The 21409-nt window shown below is 38.2% G+C and overlaps 1 protein-coding gene across 5 annotated transcripts in view; it reads left to right on the forward strand.

Moving 5' to 3' along the window:
• The first annotated feature begins 337 nt into the window (after positions 1-337).
• The window catches only part of chchd3a (coiled-coil-helix-coiled-coil-helix domain containing 3a), a 73901-nt gene continuing 52829 nt past the window's right edge, over positions 338-21409 (forward strand). For 2 of the 5 annotated variants that reach the window (XM_051891185.1, XM_051891186.1), the window contains exons 1-4: positions 338-582; positions 2487-2769; positions 2938-3123; positions 14243-14336. In XM_051891185.1, coding sequence (XP_051747145.1) covers positions 502-582; positions 2487-2769; positions 2938-3123; positions 14243-14336 — 644 coding nt within the window. In that variant the 5' untranslated portion in view covers positions 338-501. The remainder of the gene's footprint in view (positions 583-2486; positions 2770-2937; positions 3124-14242; positions 14337-21409) is intronic. The other 3 variants (XM_051891188.1, XM_051891189.1, XM_051891187.1) reach the window with 2 other exon arrangements.

Genomic DNA, 21409 nt, shown 5'->3' on the forward strand with positions numbered 1-21409 from the left:
GGCGTTTAAAATTTTATTTCAAACCTCAAAGCAGCTGAAAAATGAAATTACTTAAAACTCTCTAAATTACTTGCAACATATTTATTTTATAAACTGCTATATATATATATTAGATGAATATTTAAGCAGAAGACATTAATTAGGCTACAGCTTGTTTAAAGGCTAAAAAAGCACAGACCTGTTGTAAGTCATTGTAACATGGCAGCAAATTCTTAAATAAATAAATAAATATTCTTTGAAATACAATACATTTTTCTTCCATTTGTGTCGTCCAATAGAGGCACAAAGCACTAGCGCTCAACGAATGAGAGTCGTCTTTCTTCGCCTATGCCAGGTGGGAGGGGCTAAAAGCGGAAGCGCTGTGTGTTTCTGAACTGGAACGTGCGGCCCTGGTGCTCGCGCGTAACGAACAGAGAGCTGTCAACTCTTTACAGTTTATAACTACTGATAAGATTTACATGAATTAGCTGGTTAAAGTCCAGGGGGCTTGTTTGACCAGGAATGGGAGCCAACAGCAGCACGCGCCGCGTGTCTTTTGAATCGGATGAAAATGAGAACATAACGATAGTGAAGGGCATAAGGGTGAGTGACACATGTCTGTTCTCCTCCACCTGTCAAATGCACATCACGCATACTGACGCATGGCTTTAATTCACGTCTGCTGTGATTTGAATGCATGCGAAGGATCGTGATGAAGGCTAACAGTCTTAACTTACCTAGCTGGATAAACATTCTGTCCCTGTCTGCCTGGACAATTACTTCAGCTGACCTGGAAAACCGAGTTAAGCTGGAATACAGGTTATGCAATTGATAAGCAAGCCTACGAAGAATAACTTTAGCAGACACCTGTTACAGTTCAAGCATCACAATGTCAACCATGACAGCACTGTGTTCCCGCCCCCCTCCATAACTCATATAGGTTAAACAGTGTCACCCTTCACACAGTTTATGTCAGTTGATACTAGTACTATATTTATGATTTGTTTTGAATGTTTGTTTTTATACATGCAGCTTATCACACTTGCTTTTTAGAGACTGTTTTGTTTTGTGCAGGTTTTTTTCAGTGTTTACATAAATGAGAACTGACAGCAGTGGTCTTCAGCCTATATGAAGAGATGAAGCAGGGACCCCCAGTTATTGTATAAATCAGAGTGATGCATATGGAGCCTAGTCTAATAATAACACGCATAATAATAACACATAAGTATATATATATATATATCACACATGCACACACGCACTACTGTTCAAAACAAAAGTTGATCACCAAAGCTGCATTCATTTGATGCAAAATACAGTAAAAACAGTAATATTGTGAAATATTTTTACAATTTAAAATAACTGTTTTCTATTTAAATATATTTTAAAATGTAATTTATTCCTGTGATGCAAAGCTGAATTTTCAGCATCATTACTCCAGTATTCAGTGTCACAAGATCCCTCAGAAATCATTCTAATATGCTGATTTGCTGCTCAAGAAACATGTATTATTATTATCAATGTTGTCTTATGGGTTTGGAAGGACATCAGTTGTGTACAGGTTTTTTTTTTTTTTTTTCTTCCAGGATTCTTTGATGAATAGAAAGTTCAAAAGAACAGCATTTATCTGAAATAGAAAGCTTTTGCAATATTATAAATGTCTTCACTGTCACTTTTGATCAATTTAATGCATCCTTGCTGAATAGTATTAATTTCTTTCCAAAAAAAAAGAAAAAAGAACAGAGTATAATGTTAGATAAGCTTTCCATTCCAGATTATTTTTTATTTTTATTATTTTTGTTGTAATAAAATTTTAATAAAAAATTAGTAGGCCCTGACTAAGGTTAATCAAACATTCCTGTCACTTCCAAACACTCAGAACAATAAAAACACAATGGCCCGGTTTCACAGACAGGGCTTTAGACTAAGCTAGGATTAGGCCTTAGTTCAATTAGGGTATTTAAGTAGCTTTTTTAAATGTACCCTAGAAAAAAACATTACTGGTGTGCATCTTGAGACAAAACAATGACACTTGACATATTTTAAGATATGTCAGTGCAAGTTGCTTTCAGTTGAAACAGCTCAAACATGCATTTTAGTCTAGGACTACCTTGTCTGTGAAACTGGGGGGTAAATTGTGTGACTAAGTAAAATAAGTTTAGGAAGTTATAAAACTAGAATCACTGAAACTGAAATTAAAATAAATTAAAGAAATATTTAAAAAAAAAAACTAATGTAACTTAAATGTACTTCACACTGAAATCCAGCAACTAAAAGGGCTTCATTATTTTATTATTATTATTATTATTATTTAAATATGATTGGCTATGAGGCCTATATATTAAGTTAAACTTGACATGCCATTTTAAAAATGCTGTCAATACTCAAGTGCTTAAGTACTTTGCTTTGATTATTTTTTATTTTACATTCTGTTTGAAACTAAAGAATGAGCAAAAATATTTTTATGATTACAACTGACATTTGTTTTCTTAATTTCTGTTCTTCAGCTCTCAGAGAAGGTCATCGACCGCATGAGGGAACCCTCAGGCCCACCGAAACCCCAGGCACCCAGCAGAAGCCCTCCTACTTCTCCCCCTGTGGTCGATCCTCTGCCAGCACTGGTGCCAATATCTCCTCCATCTGACCCTGTTACTTCCCTTCCACCTCCTCCCTTGCCAGAGCGAGTAAATCTCCCTGAGCAAGTGGCCACTCCTGTACCTCCTCCACCTCCTCCTCCTCCCGTAGAGACAGCGCCAGCTGCATCAGTGGGTGTTGTATCAACCCCTGCAGGTGAGTCCATTGCTCCACCTGCTGCCGAAGCTGAGCTTATTACAGCGTCTCCACTTGTGGAAATTATTGCCCCACCACTCTCTTCCAAACCCAGACCCCCTCCTCCCATTGCTAATTCTGTTGCCGCTCCTCCTGCTTTTGAGCTTTTCACACCTCCTTCCCCTGTAGAATCCATTCCTACCCTTCCTGTCACTAAAACTGCTGCTCAACCTGTCTCTGCTCCACCTGTGGAAATAACCGCCCCCTCCCCTCCAGCTGAACTTGACACTCCTGTCGCTTTCGCTGCTGAAACTATCCCGCACCCTCCTCCGACCGTAGAAGAACCTGTGGCTTCTCCACCACCACCTCCCACCGGTGAGTTGGATTGTTCTGTAATGTAATGCTGACAGACATACATGTGTTCATGTTGTTTGCTTGTGAATTGCACCTTGAGGTATTTCACACATATTGCACAGTGCACTTCAGTGCCTGTCATTCATGAGCTTTAATGATACTTCTTGGGTAAATTGCATCTTGTAAACACTTTGAATGTGTTGGTACACCATTGTGAAGGGGTAATATTATGGATCAAGTCATTCTGGTAATTCTACGGAATTCAAACTTCTCTTAAACACATTCAGAGGACGTGGGTGGAGTAGAGCCACAGCAATTTTCCTTGAGTAAAGTGTTCTGGACAATAATAACATGCATATAGTACCATAATAGTCATTATTGTTGTACAGAATCATGAAAAAAGTTAATACATTTTATTGTGGCAGGGACAGTGTGAAACTTATTATGAAAGGGATAGATCATTTAGATCCAAAAATCTAAATTCTGTCGTCATTTACTCATGTCGTTCCAAGCTCATAAGACTTTTGTTCATCTTCGAAACACTAATGAAGATATTTTTAATGAAGTCGGAGAGATTTTTGTGCTTCTAATAAATGTTAATTCCATCAAAACTTCAAAAAAGGCTTCACAAAGTTCATGAAGGCATCGTAAATGTTATCTGTTCATCATACAATGGCATCATGTATCTTCAGAAGACTTGGATTACACTGCATAATTTATAAGGATTATTTTTTGAAGCATTACATTTTTTGGTTGATTGGACATTCAGTTGAGGGACACACTGTAAACCCTAGTGTTCAAAATAATTATTTGGTTTGAGTAGAGTAAACTTAAACAAATCAGTTCAAACAAATTAACTTTTTTGAGTATTTAAAACTTTCTTTTTCTTTTGAGTTCACAAAACTGACACATTTTGAGTTATCTGAATTGTTTCATTGTTTTGAGTTTTATGAACTTGTTTCTGCATTACCATGGTATGGTATGATATACTCATTAAGCAATTGTGTACTCATTCAATTGTGTACATCAAAGCAAGGTGGCATTTACTGAATTAGCTAGTTTCCACTACTAAAAATATTTAAGTTGAGATTACATGATTATTTTATGTTAAATGTATGAATTAGCTTTCTCAAATATTTAGAGATAAGAGCAATTAAAATGTTTGAGTACAAAATAAAAATCTGCCAGTTCTGCTTACAAACCCGATTCCAAAAAAGTTGGGACACTGTACAAATTGTGAATAAAAAAGGAATGCAATAATTTACAAATCTCATAAACTTATATTTTATTCACAATAGAATAGATAACATATCAAATGTTGAAAGTGAGACATTTTGATATGTCATGCCAAATATTGGCTCATTTTGGATTTCATGAGAGCTACACATTCCAAAAAAGTTGTGACAGGTAGCAATAAGAGGCCGGAAAAGTTAAATGTACGTATAAGGAACAGCTGGAGGACCAATTTGCAACTTAGTAGGTCAATTGGCAACATGATTGGGTATAAAAAGAGCCTCACAGAGTGGTAGTGTCTCTCAGAAGTCAAGATGGGCAAAGGATCACAAATTCCCCCAATGCTGCGGCGAAAAATAGTGGAGCAATATCAGAAAGGAGTTTCTCAGAGAAAAATTGCAAAGACTTTGAAGTTATCATCATCCACAGTGCATAATATCATCCAAAGATTCAGAGAATCTGGAACAATCTCTGTGCGTAAGGGTCAAGGCCGGAAAACCATACTGGATGCCCGTGATCTTCGGGCCCTTAGACGGCACTACATCACATACAGGAATGCTACTGTAATGGAAATCACAACATGGGCTCAGGAATACTTCCAGAAAACATTGTCAGTGAACACAATCCACCGTGCCATTCGCCATTGCCGGCTAAAACTCTATAGGTCAAAAAAGAAGCCATATCTAAACATGATCCAGAAGCGCAGGCATTTTCTCTGGGACAAGGCTCATTTAAAATGGACTGTGGCAAAGTGGAAAACTGTTCTGTGGTCAGACGAATCAAAATTTGAAGTTCTTTTTGGAAAACTGGGACGCCATGTCATCCGGACTAAAGAGGACAAGGACAACCCAAGTTGTTATCAGCGCTCAGTTCAGAAGCCTGCATCTCTGATGGTATGTGGTTGCATGAGTGCATGTGGCATGGGCAGCTTACACATCTGGAAAGGCACCATTAATGCTGAAAGGTATATCCAAGTTCTAGAACAACATATGCTCCCATCCAGACATCGTCTCTTTCAGGGAAGACCTTGCATTTTCCAACATGACAATGCCAGACCACATACTGCATCAATTACAACATCATGGCTGCGTAGAAGAAGGATCCGGGTACTGAAATGGCCAGCCTGCAGTCCAGATCTTTCACCCATAGAAAACATTTGGCGCATCATAAAGAGGAAGATGCGACAAAGAAGACCTAAGACAGTTGAGCAACTAGAAGCCTGTATTAGACAAGAATGGGACAACATTCCTATTCCTAAACTTGAGCAACTTGTCTCCTTGTCTCCCCAGACGTTTGCAGACTGTTATAAAAAGAAGAGGGGATGCCACACAGTGGTAAACATAGCTTTGTCCCAACTTTTTTGAGATGTTGATGCCATGAAATTTAAAATCAACTTATTTTTCCCTTAAAATGATACATTTTCTCAGTTCAATCAGAAATGCACACCTGCTGACTCCTGTATGATTGAGATTTATTTGAAATACTACCGTATGGATTTTTAACAATTAGATTGACAGTATTTTTTTTTTTTTTCTAAAAGTTGAGTCCTCTTGATGTTAGTGAGTGGACCTGGATCCTTCCATATTATGATTCATAGCTTGTGCCTGAGTGCTAATGAAACGATTAATTCTAACTTGTAATAGAGTTAATGAATCAATGCTGTAATTAGGAACTCCACTTAAGCCAGTTCAGCCTCCAAGGTAACTCGAACAGCATGTCCTCACAAAAGTGTGTCGATCCGATCACATTTGCAACCGCTTTGCTTCTCATTAGCAAGACTTTGTTCATAGATCTTTCAATCAGAATTTTAGATGTAGTTTTGAGTGATTATAACTGAGACGCCTATTAGGAACGAACAATTCTTTGACATTTTCTTCAGTTACAGAATGTGAGTCACTTGTTTTGGGGATAATGTAGCAAAAAAGTTATTTAAACACATTGTGCATTTATAACATCAACCCACAATGTATCCTTTTCTCAAACAGTATATCTTTGCACCATCTATGGACTTAGAATGCAGCTGGTCATTGCGTTTTTCTCCATGTCTTGATTTTTTTTTTTTTTTTTTTTTTTTTTTTCCCTGAGCTGTGAGCTTCCTTGCTTCCACCTCCAGATAATTAAGTTCATCTAATATGTATTGAAACAGTGGTTGTCAGCTCAGATACATGTGAAAATTTCTGTGTGTCCCCTCGGCCCTTAATAGTGGTGTAACCTGCAGAGATGTGCAGAGTCTGTGGGCTGGAGCTGACACTATATGAACTGGCTCTACTTACAGAGAGGGAAAAAGAGACGCCCGCCTGCATCGCACATAACGAGACAGCTCCCTGTTAATGAAACACAGATCTGCTTAATGAGCTCTACCATGGAGGCTCACACACACTTGTTTTTTTCTCTATCCATCTATCTATAACTCCCTACATCTCAATCTGTCTCATGGTTTCTCTCTCCCACGTGTTAATTTTTTTTGCTCGCTCGTGCTTCCTTGGTATAATGATGACAGAAACACTTTTGTGATCAAATATAAATTTGTATTCTGGGATTATTTATATAATACAGTGACCGTGTATGTCGTGTTTTTTAGGAACAGTGAATACTATGACCCAGTAGTTCTCATCACACCCCCTTTGAAACTAGGAAAACTTGCTAAAACATATTATCCTTTATTATACACTGCTCAAAGAAATTAAAGGAACACTTTGAAAACACATCAGATCTCTATGGGGAAAAATATCGTGCTGGTAACTGTGCTGATATGGACTGGATAATGTGTTAGGAACGAAAGGATGCCACATCGTTTGATGGAAATGAAAATTATCAACCTACAGAGGACTGAATTCAAAGACACAGCGAAAATCAAAGTGAAAAAATGATGCAGCAGGCTAGTCCATTTTGCTGAAATTTCATTGCAGCAACTCAAAATAGTACTCAGTAGTTTGTATGGCCCCCACGTGCTTGTATACATGCCTGACAATGTCGGAGCATGCTCCTAATAAGACGACGGATGGTGTCCTGGGGTATTTCCTCCCAGATCTGGACCAGAGCATCACTGAGCTCCTGGACAGTCTGAGGTGCAACCTGGCGGCTTCGGATGGACCGAAACATAATGTCCCAGAGGTGTTCTATCGGATTTAGGACAGGCGAGCATAGTGGCCATTCAATGGTATCAATTCTTTCATCCTCCAGGAACTGCCTGCATACTCTTGCTACATGAGGCCAGGCATTGTCGTGCACCAGGAGAAACCCAGGACCCACTGCACCAGTGTAGGGTCTGACAGTGGGTCCAAGGATTTCATCCCGATACCTAATGGAAGTCAGAGTGCCATTGTCTAGCCTGTAGAGGTCTGTGTGTCCCTCCATGGATATGCCTCCCCAGACCATCACTGACCCACCACCAAACCAGTCATGCTGAATGATGTTACAGGCAGCATAACATTCTCCACAGCTTCTCCAGACCCTTTCACGTCTGTCACATGTGTTCAGGGTGAACCTGCTCTCATCTGAAAAGCACATGGCGCCAGTGGCGGACCTGTCAATTCTGGTGTTTAATGGCAAATGCCAATCGAGCTCTGCGGTGCCGGGCAGTGAGCACAGGGCCCACTAGAGGACGTCGGGCCCTCAGGCCACCCTCATGAAGTCTGTTTCTGATTGTTTGCTCAGGGACATTCACACCAGTGGCTTGCTGGAGGTCATTTTGTAGGGCTCTAGCAGTGCTCATCCGGTTCCTCCTTGCACAAAGGAGCAGATACCGGTCCTGCTGATGGGTTAAGGACCCTCTACGGCCCTGTCCAGCTCTCCTAGAGTAACTGTCTGTCTCCTGGAATCTCCTCCATGCTCTTGAGACTGTGCTGGGAGACACGGCAAACCTTCTGGCAATGGCACGTATTGATGTGCCATCCTGGAGGAGTTGGACTGTCTGTGCAACCTCTGTAGGGTCCAGGTATCGCCTCATGCTACCAGTAGTAACACTGGCCCTAGCCAAATACTTATAAGTTCTGACACATCACTGTCCTTCCAGCTACCTTTCTCAACTGTCTTGATAATTTCGGGTATGTAAAATCTTTGAAGTGACTCCCATGAGCGCAGAATTGTGACGAATGTTGCTCTAGAGTGACGTAAAATTCGCATGAATTCCGATATAACTGAGATCGCATTGCAAAACATCTGACCCTTATCGGATTTAGGAGCACATATGTTGTCACATTTTGAGTCACATTTTGATTTGGGTCACATTTACCTGCAGTCTGAACGTTGCGTCAGTATCTACATCTATTAAAAAACATTAAACCTCATCTAAACTTAATGCGGTGACATTTCCCAATGACTCACTCCTTAAATTTTGTCTCTTTGTCACAGCTCTTCTTGCCTTAAGAGGCTCAGCTCATCTTCTGAGGTCAAAGGCTGTGACCTTAATGAGGGACATTGATTATGTGTGCCCACGAGTGGAGGTATTAAGAGATGCTGTGGATGATCGAGTCCATCACTAAATCACGGCAGAGTCTCCGCGCGTGGTGATTAGACAGTGGTCAAGGTTGATCCTCCTACACGTTCTCAGCGTACCATGAATATTCATACGCAGGGCCCACACACCGTTTTCCATTACGCTCTAATTAGCTGCACACAAATCCTTCTTTGTCTCAGCCATACATAAACATAATTTTCTTTCTGTTACATATTAAGTAGCTCCTTGAGGATCGCCACCAAGTTCAGAGAGTAAAAAAGAGGGAAGCATGTGACACACCATAACGAAATGATCTTTTAGCCCCATTTGCATGTTGTTTCATTAAAACTTCCATGAAATCTGAGAAGATGGAAGTTTAGGATGAGAATAAGAAAGATCACCTTGTTTGATATTCCCGGGAGTCTCTTTATGTGTGTAGAAAGATCATTTAAGTTGGATCGTGAGGAACGTGTAATGGTTTAGATTAGCCCCGCCTCCCCCTCATCTTCTTAGGTCTGGAGATTAATGAAACATCTTATGAGACACGCAATTTGTCTCTGTCTGTTATCTCTCTCCCGACTGCCCAGAAGCTACTTTTTAAAATTTCTGCACAGAGTGATGGAGGGAGTGAAAGAGAGGGAAATATCTAAAGATGATGAGTTTTTCATCTTTAAGCATTACTGTTCTCACTCAGGAGTGACACGGGCACCCAGACGGTTAATGCTGTTCTGGAGTTTTCGGTGACCTCCTGCGAAAAGCCCCGGAAGACTCTCAGATGGTGTTTTAACATACGAGCTGGTTATCCTTTGAATCCACAGAACTCCTTTCTTTATCCTTTTTAAATATTAAAGCCCAGTTTAAATTAATGAATTATGGGAACCTAGAGCCTGAATAAATGTGGCACTGAAGAAAAGTCTTAAGCCTGATGGAAAAGAAAGAAAAAGAACGAGTGTGAGGACTACATTTTTCTTTTCTGAGAGGCTGATAACAGGGGGTCTCATTCACTAACTGTGTGTAGGCATGTATTTGTGCATGAAATCTGTGTGTGAATGATTCATGCTGCTTTCCTGATTAAGTCAGTCATACACTCAAATTTAAATTTTGAAAAATTTAGGATAAAATTTAGAACCAACTGAAAACACACATATACCAAAATTACACTACTCCAATTGCCTTATATAATAAATATTTATAATTATGTTTTTTTATATTAATTTTTTAATAAATAAATACAATTAATATACAATGCACAGCATAAATAAGTACACCCCCTCTAAACAAATACAAAAGATGTATTTTCTTTATGATCACTAATACAATTCATGGAAAGATGGCAAAACAAAAATGTATTAAACATATACATAATAAAAACTGAGTAATATATGTCATTAATAGCCATAAAATTAGCCAATTTTGTTTAAATTAAGGATTGCAGAAATGAGTACATCCTAGATTTAATTCAACAAATGTATAATATTCTAGTACTTAGTATGCCCTCCATAATTTTGAATATACTGCTCTGATCCTTCTTGGCACGGACTGTACAAGTTCATGACAAATTGTCACATCTGTCCTGTTTAACTCCTGGATGATAAGCTCTTTAAATGCCCTGATCTTTAATGGGGAGTGTTGCTCAACTCGTCTCTACAGAATCCCCCACAGGTGCTCAAGAGTGTTAAGACTGGGTGAAATGTCCACAGAAGGTTTTTCACCTTAGGAGAATGCATATCATCATATGTTGAAAAAATACCCAACAATGCAGGGAATGAGGAAAGAATAACATCTTCTGTTTCAAGTTTTTGTATTAAATTACACAGTGGTGTGGGAATTCATGACAGCACTGATAAAGCACAACTCCCTCACACCTTCAGCACTCATACATCCCTATATAACAACTTTACTACCACTGAACTTTACTGTGGGAACCAGGCACTTCTCACTGTACTCCTCCTCTAGCAGCACCATAACATTTTGGATGCTGTTAGATCTAAAATGATTGATTTGGTCTCATGAGACCAGAATATTGATTCCCAGAATCTATATTTTGTAAATATGGGCTTTGGAAATGGCTAACTGACTTTATTTTGCTTTGGCTACAGTAGGTAGTTCCAGTGAGAACAGCAACCAAATGCATGTCATTTCTGCAGGCTGCATCTTACTCTGTGAGATAAACATTCACTCTTTTCATAGCTTTTGCTGGCTCTGAGACACTCTGAGACTCCTGCTCTTTGTCTAGAAAAAAAATCCCTCATCACTAAATGAAAGTTTAAAATGAAGGCCTGATTATTTCAGGGGCCTTGTCACAAGTCCATTGTTTTTGAATTTCTGTGTTACTTTTGCTATATTTTCACACTTAAAATAATGATTTGGTAATCCTCTTGTACCACTGTCCTCTTTTGTGCTATGAAATAAGTCTCCTGACAGTTCTCTCCCAAGTGGTTCCATTGTTGTCAGCATTAAGTCTGAGAATGATTCGGTGGGCTATATAACACTTTTAATTGTCAAGAAATGACTTCTCTTTAAATGTTTTGGTTCAACATACTTACCTGTTGATCAAACATTGCCTTAAACTTACACCAGAAATTTTTTTATTTAGTTTTATTTAGTAACTTTTAGGAGGGTGTAGTCATTTTTGCTACACAACATTTTATCACCTTGATAAGAAAATCTTATTTTCCTAAATAATTTTGACATGCTTCTTTGGTAATTGATTAAGCAGACTTGCTGGAACATTATATCTCTAACGAACCCTAAAATGTCTTCTAATTATTGAGTAATTGCTGACTTTCAGAAGTTTCAGAGGGGGTGTACTCATTTATGCTGTGCACTGTATATGTATATTATTATATACTTGTGTAATATATTATATTTATAATATAATATGATTCTAACACACATAAATGTAATTGTAATAATATTAGTGCTGTCAAATTGATCAATCGCGATTAATCGTATCTAACAAAAGTTTGTCTACATAATATATGTAGACAAACTCTCTTCATCAGTATTTTTGCATATGTGCTTTAAACTGTAGAGGAAACATTTGCAAATGAAGATGAAGCTTTCGTGTATGCTCTAATGATCCTTTGTGTTGTGGAAGGACTGCGGGTCAAAGAGTTCGAGTGGAAGGGGAAACTGTTATACAAAAATACGATCGCCTATTTTACAGGTGGGGATCAGATGTGTTACCTGTGAAGGATCTCTGCTATCACACCATATATTTAATTTGATGGTATCTGGTGGGTTTGAGGTTTAGACAGCACCTGTCTGCCTGTATCCATTACACTAGCCTGCTGTTTGATAAATGCTGTGCCAGCGTCCGCAATTAATTTTGGTTCCCTCTTCGGCATTGTCACGGCAACAGGAAGATTTCTCATTAGTCTTGAAGAAGGTTGGTGTAAGTGAGAACTTTTAAGTGTTTCTCTCCCAACAGGTTTCTTCTCTCGGCTTTACAGTCTCAAATTGTTTCTAAAATGAACACTGTTACGCAACTGAACCATATGGCGCCCATACTGACTGCTCCTTCCGGCGGCTGCTTGTAAAACATCACTTTAAACTACTGGCAGCTACAACTTCTTCCTTTCCTGGATATATTAAAGTGCCCCTATTATGCTTTTTTCAAATATTACCTTAATGCAGTGTGTAATATAGATGTTTGTGAATGTAAAAGGTCTGCAAAGTTTTAAAGATCAAAATGCACAACAAATAAAGTAATTGTCTCCTAAAAGAAAGATTTGATTCTGAATATGTGAAAACAAGTTGTCAGCAGTTCCAGTCTCACTTCCCCTGTTACATGCCTACGTAACAATGTAACAAATTTGCATAATGCCAGCCTGTGTATTTCATTGGCTGCCCATGAACAATGTCTACGCAAACATTGTAGTTGTCGCTGAGGCCTGGAAGAGTTTAGTTTGTGTTGTCATCATGTCGAGAAAACTATTTTCAGCAAATCCACTTTGCATGCACTTCAAAAGTACGAGGACGCACTGTAATTGATACGGAAAAACCTACACCATCGTTACTGTTCATATCACTGTGTATACAAGTGCTGAGGAAGCCTCTGGAGCTGAAATTCAGATATGATAATAGGCGTTTCATTTCCGACACACACAGTAAGCGGTAGACCAATCACAAAAGACTGTGTCGTCTAACAGAGCAGAGTAGGCTCGCGGAAATGAGGGATTTAGAGGGACTGAATCTTCGTATCGAACCGTTTTCAGACACTTTGAGAAATCAGGTAATGTGAATTGTATATTATGAGAACATTAAAGTGCATTTGAATGCATGTAAACCTATTGTAGGAGACATCTAAAACAAAATGAGAAACCTTTAAAATAGAATAATTGGGGCAATTTAAGTATAAATAAATACATATAAGTGTAGTTGTCAATGTTTTCAATGTTTTTAAAAAATCTATAAATGCTCCAATGTGAGGGACTTGAGATGGAAACACAAGTCTGAAGAAACACAGTGTCACAAAAGTTGTTTTGTTTTTTATTATTTTTTATTTTATTCACTCCAAATTAGAGACTAGAAGAAAAAAATAACTTTGAAAAAAGAAAAAAATGCTGAAAAGTTGTTCAGTTAATTATTTTTATTTTTTTTTTTAGGTAAATGATCCATCACTTGCCAACTTAGTGAAAAAATAAATAATTTATTTCAAAAGTAAATAATGTTAAAGATAAAATGATCTTTTTATTGAAGTAAAACCTCATATACTTCCTTTTAGATTTTGCCATGAAAGACCTCAACTTGGATTTGTGACAAAAGATTGGACTTGGACATGTCTATGAGGAATGATTGCTTTAGTACTTTTATTTATTTATTTATATATTTATTTTTAGACTAAATGTTGGTTGTTTACTTAAACTGTAAGCCTGTATCTCAATCTGTAACACTTGGACTTCCTGTCATGCACTAGCGCCAGGCCTCTGCAGTGCTGCGGTACTGCTGCTTTTTTCGACTGGAGGCTATGAGTTTGTCCGTTTTATATCTTTGCTGTGCTTTCACAGACAATTAGCCATCCAGATAAAAAACAGGGCACACACTGACATGTTTGACTGTGGCGGTGTTGATATCAACACTAAGTTGTGAGAAGTGTAGTTTTGAATTGTGTGTTTGTAAGTGGTTTTTTTTATAGTCGTTGTCAGTGCACAGGCATATAAGACTCATGTCCTCTGTATTTTGGTTTCTTTCGCTTTGCCTCATAAGGCAGAGATATCCTGAGGGCTCAAAATAATATCCTACCTCACTATATTGCTTACGAATTTCTTTACAGACTTCTTTACAAACAAGTACAAAGTGCCTCAAAGAAACTTCAAGTGTACAATAAAACATTCAACTTAGTTACCCACAGGGCATTTCCTTTCTATGACCTTCTATGACATGCAACAACAAAATCAATCGCTCTGGAATAAGTGTATAAGCAGTAGTTCAGCACCTAATGTATATGTTTTGTCTTCTGTTTAGTGGATGAGTCTGAACTGAGAAAGAAGATTTCTGAAGAGCTGCAGAAAGGCCTGGAGGAAGAGAGGAGAAAGGCACAAGACGAACTCAACCAACGGTGACTATCAGTGCACACATTTACACTACCATTAGTCACTAAAGAGTTCAGATCATCTCTACCTGTCTGAAATTGCTGTCCTTAGAAAGTATTGAACAGTATTGAGTATAGAGTTTTGAAAATGTCTGCTATGGACTACTTGCACTGAGCTCTGTGATGCACTTCCGTTTTGAAATAGCATTCCGGTTATGTATATTTTCAGCTAGTTGACTAAACGCCACTTAAAATGAGTGTCTGCAAGAAGACATGCCTCTGAAACACTCTGAAAATGTCCATATTTAAAATCTGGACATTTTCAGAGACAGGAGAAAAGATATTTTGATGATTACTGTGTACAGAATTTTCCAAACTCTCAAAAGTTTTAGTCCAACCCAAGCCGATCTGAGAAAGCAGCGACTGGTAAACATACAGTATGTGATTATTTCACCACAGGGTGTCAGTGCTTTAAACTAGTGACCGCGATGCTGAAGTGTGTGAGACCTGATGAATAAGATCAGTACGAACCTTTATTTATTTGTATTAAATATTTTAAAAGACTGGAGTAAGAGCACCAGTGCACACAAGCAATCTTTTTTATCAATCAAATTCATTTAAAAATGTAAACTTGACAGGTATGAAATTTGATCAGTAAGAGAGAAACCTTGTTAATGAGAAGACGAGCACAATTCAGAATGCACAAAATATATTTAAATATATTTTTAGGAACAATTCAGCAGTTTCAAGATAATTCATGTTAACACAGAGAACGTGATTCTTTTTTTAAATCAATTGACAGCCATAAAATGTAGTAATAATCTGCATTCTCATGAGTCTGTATATAGGTGCGCTGAACGCTGTTACCGGAAACTCCCAAGTAGTAATAAGTAGAATAGTACTTTATAGAGTAGTACATTGTCCATTCGTGAACATAAACAAATGGACCTCTCTAAATGAAACTAAAAATGAGCCTAGTCTTAATCTTGGTCTTCAAGACATTTGTTCTACTGTGACTTAATGGGTTAGTTTACCAAAATATGAAAATGATCCCATGATTTACTCACCCTCTTCTTTCAGACGAACACAATCTGAGATATATTTAAATATCTTGGCTCTTCTAAGCTTTTTGCCAGCAGCCATATCACCCTGTAGCCCAAGACTGGTTGCCCACTGAAGCTAAGCAGGGCTGAGCCTGGTTAGTACCTGGGTGGGACCTCCTGGGAAAACTAGGTTGCTGCTGGAAGAGGTGTTAGCCAGGCCAGCAGGGGGTGCTCACTCTGTGGTCTGTGTGGGTCCTAACACCCCAGTATAGTGATGGGAACACTATACTGTCAAAAAAAAAAAAAAAGGCACCATCCTTCGGATGAGATGTTAAACCGAGGTCCTGACTCTCTGTGGTCATTAAAAATCCCAGGATGTCTTTCGAACAGAGTAGGGGTGTAACCCCGGCATCCTGGCCAAAGTTGCCCATTGGCCTCTGTCCATCATGGCCTTCTAATCATCCCCATAAATACTGATTGGCTTCATCACTCTCCTCTCCACCAATAAGCTGATGTGTGGTGGGCGTTCTGGCGCAATATGGCTGCCATCGCATCATCCAGGTAGATGCTCCACATTGGTGGTGGTTGAGGAGATTCCCCCTTCCATATATAAAGCGCTTTGAGTACCCAGAAAAGCGCTATATAAATGTAAGGAATTATTATTATATTTATTATTTATAATGGCAGTGAATGGGGGGGCCTAATTTTGAAGCAAAAAAAAGTGCATCCATCCATCGTAAAAGTACTCCACACGGCTCCGGGGGGTTAATAAAGGCCTTCTGAAGTGAAGCGATGGGTTTTTGTAAAAAAAACAAAACAAAACAATAATAACAAGGTTCCGGCAGATGGCCGTACGCATCGGTTTGCGGCGGAAGAGTAACCCCTGATCCAACGCATAATGTATTGACGAACGCGGAAGCCCAGCGGATAGAGCAAAACAAAACACAGTCATGAATTAGAAGTTTAAAATGAGAAATTTTAAAGAGAAATGTTCGAGGGTTTTCATATAAGAGAAGAGGAGCTTGAGTTTGTTGCACAGCTCTATTTGAACTGCGAGAGGTGTCTAAGCTTACGCTACTCTTACATCCTACTTCATACATTGCGTCATGGGTTTTTCTAGTGGTGCAGGTCCACTTGCGTAGTATGCGTACAGTCGTCTGCCGGAAGTTAGTTGTTATATATAAAAGTTAATGTTAGATACAAAGTTTTAAATATGGGAATTTTTCTTACAAAAACCCATCGCTTCAGAAGGACTTTATTACACCCCCCCACCCCCACCCCCACCCCCCATGTGGAGTACTTTTACGATGGATGGATGGACTTTTTTGGCTTCAAAATCGGGCCCCCCTTTCGCTGCCATTATATAGCTTGGAAAAGCCAGGATATTTTTAAATATATCTCTGATTGTATTTGTCTGAAACAAGAAAGTCATATACACCTTGGATGGCTTGAGGATGAGTAAACCATTGGGTAATTTTCATTTTTGGGTGAACTATCCCTTAAATATTAGATTTTTAAGCTGAGGTACAAACTCTTGATTAATTCAGTACAAGACAGAGAAGCTGTGCCTTAATGAGAATTTTGTCTTATCAACAGTCAAACTGTGGCTATGCTTTGTCTGGATCCATTTGCCTCTTTTCCTGAGCACATCATGCTCACTTTTTCATATTTCTTTCTCTTTTTTTGTGAAAGCAATTAATCATGCATGAAAGTGAGGGAGTGGGAGTCAGGGTGGAGTTAATTTCTTCATATACGATGATCTATTAGCTTCAACCGGTGAGGGCTTAGTCTTTCCATTTTTGTCCTGCTCTCTGTCTGTGAGTAGGTGGCTGTACCGTGACATTCATTTTGCCTTTAATATCTCTGCATCATGTACGGTCATCTTTTCCCAAACCTTTTAGTTGAACCAGCACACTTTACTCATATAAAGTGCAAGTTCCTTAACTACTCACTCCATTTTATTCATCTAAAGCTTGTGATGGATGTGCCAGCATTGAGTCTCACGTCCTTGTCAACCCTGCTGCCTCTTATACTTTTATTCTCAACAAGGCCAACACACTGACCTGCAGAAATTGCTATTGACAGGAAGTTTATTTTCTGTTGGCTATAAAAGTAAATTTAAGGGCAGGGTGTGTTGTTTTACAGCATTGTTGTTGAGGCAACTCAGGAAAAGTGCTCCATCCTATTGCCCAGGCAACGCCATTAAGGGAAAGTAGGCACTTTATTGACCATGATGTCATGCTTGGAAGGACAGAATCAATATTGTCCTTAATGTTGTCTTCCATTTAGCTTTCTCCAACTCCCATTTCTACTTTCATTCCTTTTTCCGTCTTCCCTAGAATGTGTTGTTTTAAAAGTGCCCTTACGAGATTGCAGGATTGAATGAATGAAATTAGCCTTTGGCTTTGGGTTTGAAGACCTTATATTGGCAATCTCCAACCTCGCCTTCAGGTGGACCATTGTTTGTATGCTTTCTTCATTGTTTTATTTCTCTCGTTCCCAATTCAGTCAGTTAGATTGGTTAACGGCTGGTTAGCTAATCTGGTGTACTTTTTTTTTGTTTGTTTGTTTTGTTTTGCTTTGCTTTTGCTTTGATTTTGCTTTGCTTTGCTTTTTTGTTTTAGTTATGTTTTGTTTTGTTTTTGTTTTGGTGGTTTTTATTTTATTTTATCTTTGTTTTTTATTTTATCTTTGTTCATTATTTTATTTTATTTATTTTACCCCATTTTCAGTACTAATTCTTTTTATTTTACTTACATCACAGGTGGGCTGTATTTCTATTTACCATGAGCTAAATCTGCATATGACGCTCAAATGCCATTTAGAGGAACAGAATTCCGGAGGTGAATCTGCTGGTAGATTTGTCAGACCTTGCCAACTTAATTTAGCAGTGACCTTTAATCTAGCTGCCTTCAGGGTGGTGGGCGGTTCATTGAAGACACATATAAGTTGTGATTGTATGTAAAGTACACATTCCTTCACTTTCACAGTGTATACATGTCTTTCTGCTTTATTTCTTCACAGCTACTTAACTAGTGGGTCTGAAAGTGTGTCGGTCTAGGGTAGGGTCAGTAATAGCCACCATTTATCAGCACTAGCAAAGTGCTGGCCTTACACGATGTGCTATTTCTGATGAATCTACACACACACCTCAGTATTCGTCTACTTATAGTATTTCTGATTAAAATATACCTGATGAGACAGAAAACAGACAGTATCTGTTATGTAGTGTTATAAGTGTATATCATGATGTAAAATGTGTTTTGTAGTGTGGGGGCATTCGTTTTTGCTTGAGAGTGTGAATATATATTCTATTAAATGTAGGAGGTTAAGGATCAGAAAACTACATATTTTCAAAATAGTTTAGTGGGCGGGTTGCCTGAACAACTGCTAGATGGAGCACAATAGAGTGAAACAGAATGCAGGGGTCTCAAGCTGTGGTTTTTGAAAGTCATTAAACTTTTTAAAACTATTTCTTAAGTTGTTAATGAATTCACTGCTCAGGGTGCAAGATGCTTAGAAAAACAGTGTGAGGTGTGACTCAACAGCCAAATGCATCTGTCTGTATAGCTGTAGCAGCAAAAATATCAAAACAAAAATAAATAAATGAATAAATAAATGCATCTAGATAAAATTTAATTGACGACACTATTCAACTATTCGTTGCATGTTTCCATGCGTATGGATAAATTGCAGAAGTTGGTCTGTGTGTGTGTGTTTGTGTTTCTGCTGCAGAGGCCTGTGTATGAGGTCCTTTGCGGGCCTCTCTAATGGGAGATTTGCAGCAGGCGCTGGAGCAGAACCATTCTGCAGATCAGAAGCACAGACTGGGCTTGGCTGACCTGCGCAACGCTGCATCAGCAGAAAGATCTCAGCTCTCAGCCACATAGAGACTCACTGAGGATTACACACAGTCCTCAGGGACCCAGACAGAGAGAGGGTGCATCTTAGGGCATGAACCCATTCTCAACACCCCTGACCTCACCTCAAACAACAGCTCTTTCTCCTCTGCTCATTACAGCTAGCATGCTTGATATATTTATTTATTTATTTATTTATTTTGCTAGAGATTTATTAATTTATCAAGCGATTTATTTATTTATTAGATATTTTAGATATTTATTTATTTTAGTGAACTATTTATTTAGCTATTTACCTGTTTATTTATTTGACTGTTATTACATTTATTTGGATTTTTATTAATTTAACCATTTATTTATTTAGCTATTTAGCTAATTATGTAGTTAGTCAACCAGTGAGTTGAACGTTTTTTTTTTTTTTTTTTTTTTGCCAATAGCAGTTATATAGTACAGCAGTTAAAGTGTAACTTTGCCGATTTTCAACCTGCTTTGTATTGTTACAGTGTCGGTAGTATATGTAAATAAACAATGTTCTCCATGTTACCTGGACAAAGAAATTGTTTGGCGGCGGACTTTTGACAACTCCGGGGCTTTTGTGAAAATTACAGATTATACTTCCACATTTTTGTATTCCTGCCCATAGACAGTCGGATTGAGGGTTATTAACAGAACAGTTATTGTAAGGGTAAGTTTATCACTGAAAATTGTATCATACTTTGTCTGCTCTTTAAACAGCATTATGGTAAAAATGGAACCGTATGACTACAGATTTCTTACCTGTACGCAGTAGCGTTTTGCTTAGGAGGGTTGAGCGAAACTGTTTTTGCCCTGGGGCTGTCTAAAGTCTGCCACATGACGCAAAAAAAAAAAAAAAAAAAAAAAAAAGTGAATTTCGAGTAAACATTGTTCATTCACATATACTACCAACATTGTAACGATACAATACTAAAACACTGTGTTTGTGGTCATCCAGTTTGAAATGTTGACTAGTACAAACACTGAGGTTTTTCAGATTTTCTGTCGATTCTTTTGCAGCCTTTAGCCACTGCCTACTACGCGCTGGATCTTTCACTGGAAACCAAAAGTAACTCACGCTAAACGTTTACTTTTGCACCTGGGAACTATATAGGTCGACACCATTATGACTAAAAGTTTGCTAAGAAGTATTTCCTACTAAAGCAAGGCAGTTTTTGACTCGGGTAAGCGTATCCATAGCAGACTGGTGGGAGTGGCCTTGGACAGCAACATACGCAGTGCATTATGGGTTGAGTGTTGAAGTTTTCCTACCTATTTGGCAAAAGGGAAGACAACCGCCTTTTTTATCTGTTTTCTCTAGTCAGGCAGCACCGATTTAGTTTTTCCCCCACCTTTCTATTGTATAGGCAGACAAGTTTTATTGAAAGCCCATTTAAAGGGATAGTTAACCTAAAAATGAAAATTATACTTTTGCCCAATATCATGTGTTTTCAAACATTAAATTTTTAAGAACGTTTTGGCTTCTGTTTTTAAAATGATGAAACTGAAGAAGTCTGGAACTGTTGTGCTTTAAAAAGAACACAAAAAAACTCTAAACATATTTACAAAAGTAGTCCATTTTAATTCTAGTGAACTACTGTTAAATCAGTTCAATTTATGAACAAATCAATCCAACTGATGTGATTCTTGAAAAAGAGCCAACTCAAAAGACTTATCAGCAAATCATACATCGCTGCATATCTCATAAACACAAAAAAAGACAGCAAGGGCAAATGTCAAGATTATTATCAGGGAACATTTTATTAGTGAATTTCGGTCATGTAAAGCTATCGTAATGACTTCAGACGACTTGAAATATAAATGCATATGGACTACTTTTATAATGCTTTTTAGTTATTGTGGAGCTTGATAGCCCTCATTCACTTGCATTATATTGAAAAGAGTGGGCAGGATCTCACAGAAGAAAGAAGTCCTAACATAAATGTGAACTATCCCTTCAATATGCATATTAATAAATGCATTAGTGCATGCATGAGGATACAGAACCACATGTTATATTCACTCATTGTCACACTGCAGCTCTCGCACACTCACTATCATTTCACAGCTGAAATGCAGGCGTATGTTCCCTCTCCCCGGAGGCATGCTGGGTGCCTGTGTGTTTGTTTTCATTTCATCCATGTCACTGTGTGACTTAATCACCATTTGCTTTATTTATTCC

The sequence above is a fragment of the Ctenopharyngodon idella genome, chromosome 4 (assembly GCF_019924925.1).
Source record: "Ctenopharyngodon idella isolate HZGC_01 chromosome 4, HZGC01, whole genome shotgun sequence".
Classification (NCBI taxonomy): domain Eukaryota; kingdom Metazoa; phylum Chordata; class Actinopteri; order Cypriniformes; family Xenocyprididae; genus Ctenopharyngodon; species Ctenopharyngodon idella.